This window comes from Brassica oleracea, chromosome C7 (genome assembly GCF_000695525.1).
Source record: "Brassica oleracea var. oleracea cultivar TO1000 chromosome C7, BOL, whole genome shotgun sequence".
NCBI lineage: Eukaryota > Viridiplantae > Streptophyta > Magnoliopsida > Brassicales > Brassicaceae > Brassica > Brassica oleracea.
In genome coordinates, this window is record NC_027754.1 from 33,640,221 (window position 1) to 33,648,375 (window position 8,155).

An 8,155-nucleotide genomic window follows, 5' to 3' on the forward strand; every position below is an offset into this window, starting at 1 on the left:
CGAGACCAACTAAGACTTGGGTTAGTGGTGTTCTTGAGCTCTCTTAAACATTGATAAGTTGCACTAATCTATTTTTAAAAACAGCAAAACACTGATATATCTACATGCTACCTATCTAACCTAATTTCTTCTAGTCGTTCTAGAAATTTACATTTATAGAAATGTAATGTATATATACCAATAACACGTGAGAAACATACACATAATTATTGAGGATTTCGTGGTATCTTTTCATTTATTAGCAAGACCGGCTATGAGAATTTAGGGGTCTTAGACTATTTAGTAAATATTTAAAAAATTTGGTGGTCTAAATTTTTTTTTTTTTTTTTTTTAAATTTGGGGATCTATTTACATGCCAAATTTTTCAAAAAATTTGGAGACTTAAAGAATGTTTCATTAGGCTTTGCCCAGGACCGGCCCGGTTTATTAGGCACGTAAAAATTACATACACCCAATAAGAAAAAAAAAAATGTGCTTGCCCACCCGAAAACTTTAGTGAAAATACCAGCTAACTTATCAATATCATGTGTCGAGACGTGACAAATGGTATACTCGTGGAACACCAGATTTACTGTCAAACAATTTGCAGCCAAGTTGTCACAAAAAGACATGAATTGTTATGTCATGAACATTTCTGAGACATGTGTGAAGGCCTTTTGAGCCAAAGAAGCTTCATTAGTTTCTTACATTTTGATGGTTAATTTAATCATGGACTCATCCACTCTAAGACCACTTGACCGGATCAGACCATGCCTGATTAAACCACTCACACCATCTCCGACCAAGTCTACTTACCATCCAAACGTTTCTGCCAAATATTGATGAACCAAAATATAGGACAACACGTTTCCTTGAGGCGCAAGTTAAAAGCATAATGAAAATATAGTTTAGCCTCATGTCCCAGGAAGGGCGCATAAGCATATACATAAGCTTCTGACAAAATTCAAATTAAAAGAAAAACCTGAAAGAACTTCCATAACACTCAAAAGCTTCATTATCTACACCTATTCATATTATCATTATAATCCATAGAAACCTCCCATATTAAAGTTTTGATAAAAGTTACACAAGCCAACTTTTGTTCTTAATTCATCAAGCATCAAATCATAAGCGTTTGAAGCTGTAACAGCCTTAAATAAGCTCAAATCCTATGTGTTTGAAGCTGTAACAGCCTTGAATAAGCTCCCTCTGGTCGGCTTACAAGCTCGGAATGGCTTCCTTGCTCCACAATCCTCCCGTCTTGAATCACACCGATGGAATCAACACCTCTTATGGTCGACAACCGGTGAGCAACTACCACAGTGGTCCTGCCTCTCATGAGCCTCTCCAAAGCTTCCTGCAGCACGCATTCAGATTCCGCATCTAGCGCACTTGTAGCTTCATCAAGAAGCAACACAGTAGGGTTCTTGAGCACTGCTCTTGCTATGGCGATCCTTTGTTTCTGTCCACCTGATAACTGCACTCCTCGTTCACCCACTGGAGTTTTGTAACCTTCCGGCAAACCACTGATGAAACCATGAGCGTTTGCCGCTCGAGCTGCCTCAATAACCTCGGACTCAGTCGCACCATCTTTCCCATATGCGATGTTGTCGAAGATGGTTGCTGCGAAAAGAGCTGGCTCTTGTTGAACAAGACCTATCTTGAGCCTCAGAGATTTTAGGTTTAGCCTGCGGATGTCTTTGCCATCAATCATCACTTTTCCACCAAGGGGATCATAAAACCGCTCGATCATAGCGATCACAGAACTTTTCCCTGACCCACTGGCTCCAACAAGAGCTTGACTATGTCCAGCTCTGATTCTTAAGTTAAAGTCTCTGAACACCATGACGTCCGGTCTTGAAGGGTAAGCAAAGTCCACATGCCTAAAATCAATGTCTCCACGGATTGTCTCAACCGGATCAGCATCAGCATCGTCAGGGTCAATCCTGGTTTGCCTATCCAACACCGAGAAGACCGAACCAACAGCTTCACCTCCCCGGATGATCTCAGGAGCAAGACTGACAGTTTCAGCAACAGAGTTTGCGGTGATGACTAAAACCACAAAGACTTTGATCACTTTGGAGAATGTTGACTTGCCTTCGCTCACAAGGTGGGCGCCGTACCAGAGGATTAGAGCCTCGGAGCCATAGAGAGCAAGCTGAGAGAGGCCAAAGAGGAAACCAGAGGTCTGGCTTCGGTAGAAGCTTCTTTTCTGAGGGACACGGAGCTCGTGACAGAACAAGGAGAGGATTTTGCTTTGCGCATTGAATGCTGCTACGGTTCTAATGTTGCTGACTCCTTCACCAGCAATCATTGAAGTCTTTGCATGAGCCTTGGCTGTGTCTCCGGCAAAACCCTTTAGAGATAGTTGCTGCAATACACACACTTATGCATCAGAACAACTACAGATGGCAAACAACAGTAAATATTATAATAGAAGTTGAGTCCAAATCTAAATTTAGTTCACTTTCTTTAAGTCCCAGGTAAAACATGATGTGGAACCATTCAGTTAATCACATATGCAAAACGTCAACCTCATCAATTATAGGTGCATATACATTGTATCTCTATGTCCTTGTGTGTGAAATCTATTGATAGATTTTCAACTAATAATTACATCACGGGTGAAAAATCTTATGGAGATTTGAAATCATGTTAGGTGATATCTAAGCAAAGTTCTGAAGCTTGCAGATAGAAAAAACAAAGAAACACAAGCAAGCATTGACCATTGGACGACTGTTAAACACTGACACTCTGACACTTACACACACAACTGAGATAAGTAAATAAAAAGCTGAGACAAGAACTTTGACCAATGGAGAAAACAACAGCAAGAAAAAGGAAAAAAAAAAGGTCTCTTCTTACACAATGTCTGTAAATAACTGGTTCTTGGAAGAAAAGAAAAGTTGCAGGTTTTTTGGATTTTGTGTGATTTACGGAAAAATGGGTTTATGGGCAAAATAATTGAATGATAAGAGAGTGGGAACAGAGTTCAGAGTTGAGTAAGTGTGAAAGCTTAAAGTAGGAGAAATTTAGCATAAGTAAAGCAAGAAGATAGATGCATAAAAGACAGAGGAACCTTAGCTATTTTCGTGAACACTGTTATCTATGGGCCGTACTACCAATAGAAACTATATAATAAATATTCTACACAGATGCCCAGAGATTAAATAAAGTCTACTGTTTTCCACATTCATTGATGTGAGGGCTCCAAGATCTTGACCCTCACACTATTCTCCAAAAGAAGAAAAAAAAAAGACTTAATAATTCTTTTATGATTATTATTGTAAAAATAAATGCACTCAGTGAAGAAGCACGTGCAGAGGCAGTGGATGTGTTGCCATGTGCTATAAAGTTTTGAACTTTTGCAAAAAAAAAGAGAGATTTAAATAAAATTAAAAACTGGCCTTTTGTCGTTTTTTCTGGAGATCATAATGGTGAATGCAAGATTCCCATTGATCCAACAAAACTCACAAAATTTATATATATTTACTTAATTTAAGTTTTATGATTTGATGCATATAGTTGTAAAATTAAAAAAACTGAGACTACTTCGACCAAAAAAAAAAAAAAAACTGAGACTACTGAAAGATAATATTTGTTTACCTGAGCAAAGTTGGCAAGGACTAGAAGTGGGAACGTGGCTAAGATGAGAAGAGAAACTCTCCACTCTACTATGAAGGCAACAATGAAGGATGTGAGAAGTGAAGTCATGTTTTGCAGTATCACTGATATTCTCTCAGCTATGGCAGATTTAACATCTGCTGCATCCGTGGCTAAACGTGCAGCTATCAGGCTGGAGTTGTGTTCATCCTCATCGAACCAACCAACCTCATTCCTCAAGATAGCTGATAAGGAACAATCAAGAAACCAAAACAATTAGAAAATGGGACGATATATTCAGTAGTAAAAGTTCAGAGTTTGATATATATACCTGAGAGCATCATTCTTCTTACTCTTGTTGTGAGGTTTTCTCCCATGATGCTAAAGAAGTAATGTTGGATCAAGTAGGCGATCACTGCGTAGATACCAGCACCGATGTAGATGAACACATATTCTTTTGTTTTCCTCTCCATTGAATCATAGTCTGTGTAGTAGAAGACTTCGATCATATTACTCATCACAATAGCAAACGTAGGACCAATGAAACCAGACAGAACAGAGCCAACTGCTCCCATGATTGAGTAAGGCCATTCCGGTGCATTAAGCTTGAGAAGCCTGTAGAAGTAGTTCTGAGGAGCACGAGTCTTTCTATCCGTCTCTGCGTTAGAGATCATCTCTATCCGACCATCAGCTCCTGTGCTGTACGAGTAGCTCAGGTTCCTCAAGCTTCCTGATCTCAAGCTGAGTGACTTTGTCGACAGGGAGTGGCTCAGACGGGTGGAACGGGTGCGACGTGTGGAAGGGTTTGAGAAGTCTCGAGTTCCAACCATCTCTTGAAACCTGATGAGGGATGCGTAAGCGCCGGCTTTGGCGATGAGCTCTTCATGTGTTCCGGTTTCAACGACTTGGCCTTGCTGTATCACAGCGATGGAGTCGACGTTTCTTATGGTGCAGAGACGATGAGCAACAACCACGGTGGTCCTCCCAACCATGACTCTGTCTAAAGCTTCCTGAACAATGCTCTCAGAGCTAGCATCAAGAGCGCTTGTAGCTTCATCTAGTAACAGAATCTTAGGGTCTTTCAGCATCGCCCTAGCGATTGCTATTCTCTGCTTCTGTCCACCTGAGAGTTGAACACCTCTTTCTCCAACCTTATAGACATAAAGAAGAAGTTAAACAGAAGGTCATGACATTTTCTAGACATATCATCAGTTGATAGTGATGATACCTGAGTGTCATAACCTTTAGGAAGCAACGTAATGAAGCTATGCGCGTTAGCAGCAGAGGCAGCAGCTTCAACTTCAACCATTGTTGCATCTGGCTTTCCGTAGAGTATGTTCTCAAGTATAGTAGTGGCGAAGAGCGCAGGTTCTTGGTTCACAAGCCCAATCTGTTCACGCAAAAACTTCAACTGAAGCGTCTTTATCTCAACACCATCCAACAGAATTTGCCCTGCTCATCCAAAAAAAACAAAAGCTATTATGATCATGTCACTAGCCAAAGACTCGGATAAAAAGAGATGATAGTTTATATTCAAGTTTACCGTTGTTTGGATCGTAGAATCTCTCTACGAGGGAAACAACAGTACTTTTCCCAGAGCCACTACCACCAACCACAGCCACAGTCTTCCCAGAAGGGAAGAAAATAGAGAAGTTTCTAAAAATGATAACATCAGGACGTGAAGGATAGCTAAAGGTCACATCTTTAAACTCAATGTCTCCACGAACTTGGTCCAAGCATTTCCCATCCAACGGGTCTTGGATTATCGTCGGTCTCTGGTTTATAATCTCCATCAACTTGAAACCAGCAGCTTTGCCTTTACTAAACGCCCCAAGATTTGAGAAAGATTGTCCCAAGCTCCTAAAAACAACAAAAACATAACAAAGATTAACAAAAAAGCAACCTTAGAAAGAAAAAAACACTGTTTCATGTTGTGGTTTCTTACATTCCACCAACAATGGCTGAGAAGATAGCAGTGAATGCCTTTCCTCCATCGGTTGTTCCGCTCCTGATGAAAACGCCAGCGTACCAGAACACCAGAGCCCACGACATACAAGCTATCCCATATGTACATCCCAAACCCAATCCTTTAGCCATCCCTGCTTTATATCCAAGCTTAAGAGTGTACTGAATGGCATCAGAATACGAGCTCAGGGCCTTGCTCTCCCCAACATAAGAGTAAACAGTTCGAACTTGAGCAATTGCCTGTAATAATATTACACAAACACAAAAAAAAAAAAAAACATTAAACTCTGTTTTGATAACTTTTGAAGAGAAAGACAATGATTGACTTAAGATTTGACCAAAGAAGAGTGAAAATTAAAATGTTAATTATGAAGTTAAAATCACTGTTTAAGTCCTTGCTGGATTGAAAGAGAAGAGAGAGAAACATAATCATTAGAGGGATCAAGTACAAAGAGCAAGCCTAAGAACAGTACAAAGCATTACGTCGAACAGGTGGTGGTCAATAAAAATGATTTAAAATATGAAAAAAATAAAGATTTTTATTCTTCTTTTTTTACCTGCTCGGCAATAACTCCGGCGTTAGCATAAGACTCACGGCTCTTGGAAGTGATTCCGGTGAGCGTATAAGCGTATAAACCGCCGGCGAAAGCGATTCCGGGAATCACCGCCACGCTCAACAAAGCTAGTCTCCATGCTGACACAAACCCAACCACAAGCCCCGCCAAAAACGTCGACAGGTAATGAATAAAGTTCCCAACCTGAAAAGTTTAATGCGCACGTTAACTAAACGTTTGCTAACGTGCACTCGAATTGCTAACGTAGACGGGACAGAAGCTCTGATTGAGATTGTTCGGGATAGAAATGGGACCCGCCGGAAATAATAAACACGACCTCAAATACACAAGAACATGTCTAGTACAATTACGGAAGTGCTTAATCATCAAGTTACAAAACCATAAAATAAAAGAAGATTTTAGTTACCTTCTCGCTAATGGCGTCTTGAACAAGAAGAGTATCGGTAGAGACACTGAAGACAATGTCACCAGTTCTTGCATCGGTGTCGAAGAATCCAACGTCTTGTTTCAGAACAGCTTCAAGATACTTTTTTCTCAGCGCAGCTACTTGTCTTTCTCCAGAGTACATCCAACATGCAATCTCTGTATAATTCGATAACAATAAAATAAAATAAAATAAAAATAGAATCTTTTATTTTTACGAAGCGTAATAAATGTGAGAGAGATGCCGATTTGATGACGGCTTAATGGATACGGACAAAGTAAGAGTCCATGATGAATCACGTGGACTCGGTTTATCCTCACTTTTTTTTTATTAAAGATTGAATATTTTGATCCTATTGTTTCTGGGTTAATTGATTGAAGCGTGTAAAGAAAAAGAAAGTTTGGGTTTTTAATTTTGACAAACCTGCGTATGAAGAGAAGCACACGACCAAACCCAAGTAGACGAAGTACAGAGCATACTGCAGTTTTTTTAAGACAGAACATAATAACAGATCAGATCTTAGATCTGTATTTTAATTTATTAGATAAGTAAATAGAAAGAAAAGGTTTTTACTTTGGAGACTTCGTGTGTCATTTGGTGTAAATCCATCTGGTTTTTGCCGAATCCGTTAACCATTTCACCGAAGAGCAAGAAGAAGACAGGCATGGATGAGCCGTGAACGATGGCGCCAAGAGTGCCAGTGATCATCAAGAGGTAATCGAATTTGTCTGCGAAAGAGAAGAGTTTGAAGAACGGTAAGCTCTCTTCTTTCTTCTTCTCGGCTTCGGCCGGTGGAACCGGCTTGGCGTCCGCCGTTGTCTCCGACATTTTTGTGGATCCGAAGTTGTGGAGTGAGGAGAAGGAGGAAGGGACTGAGTTATAGTGAGTCAAAGACGAGTTGGCTCAGAGAGGAAACGAGGTCATTGGTAAATGGAGGAGAGATCCAGAGCTGAGATAATAATGTTTTGAATAAAAATGTCTCGAAAGAAAAAAACTGACAATTGTTTTGTAAGTTCGAGAACTCTGTACTAGAGTCTTGTTTGGGAGTGGTGAAATCGAAAAATGGAGAGAGAGATAGAGAGAGAATGAGAGTGTGGAGAGGAAGGTGTTATGTGTATATATAGAGAAGAAGAGATGAGAGAGAGAGAGAGCACAACTGTTGAAGAAGACCAGTGGTCAAAGACTACAAGAGCATTGACATATGAAATAAGAGAGATTCGTATGTACCCTCCTATGTGTGCGCTCGTGGACTGGGATCGGTAATTTAACTGGTAAGCAGAAAAATTAGTGAAAATAAGGCCAGTTGATATTAGTTACTAGTAAGTTTTGAATGAAGATTGATCTATTTTGTATATATTATTATTAGTAGCTTCCTTAAAATGATGACGTATTCAACTATAGTAGTTTTGAAAACACATTCAAGATTGGTTAAATTTAATTAGTGGTTTTTAACAAATATGCAAGTATATTTCCTTTCGGCTGGTCTACCATCTCTGTTATGAGAATTCATCAGTTTCTTTCCTTTCCAATAGACCATTTATATAACATCACTGACTATTTTAAACTAAATTATAAACTTTGCTATAATCTACAAGCGAATGAACTTGTG

General features: G+C 39.6%; 1 protein-coding gene across 1 annotated transcript; it reads right to left on the reverse strand.

Annotated features, from left to right (window-relative positions):
• Positions 1–948: 948 nt before the first annotated feature.
• Positions 949–7,688, reverse strand: LOC106305741 (ABC transporter B family member 19). Its single transcript, XM_013742107.1, has 10 exons — positions 7,120–7,688; positions 6,970–7,024; positions 6,529–6,704; positions 6,105–6,305; positions 5,528–5,787; positions 5,126–5,442; positions 4,811–5,034; positions 3,914–4,733; positions 3,586–3,827; positions 949–2,350 (listed from the first exon to the last, which is right to left on the reverse strand). Exons 1-10 carry the CDS (start codon positions 7,372–7,374, stop codon positions 1,142–1,144), a joined length of 3,759 nt encoding a protein of 1,252 aa, XP_013597561.1. The 5' UTR covers positions 7,375–7,688; the 3' UTR covers positions 949–1,141.
• Positions 7,689–8,155: the final 467 nt, after the last annotated feature.

Excerpts from the sequence above, each read along its gene's own strand:
- LOC106305741 (XM_013742107.1), bottom strand. The coding sequence starts at position 7,374 with ATGTCGGAGACAACGGCGGACGCCAAGCCGGTTCCACCGGCCGAAGCC. Across the intron at positions 6,705-6,969 it reads GTGCTTCTCTTCATACGCAG|AGATTGCATGTTGGATGTAC; the intron begins GTTTGTCAAAAT and ends CGAATTATACAG. Across the intron at positions 5,035-5,125 it reads ATTCTACGATCCAAACAACG|GGCAAATTCTGTTGGATGGT; the intron begins GTAAACTTGAAT and ends TTGGATGAGCAG.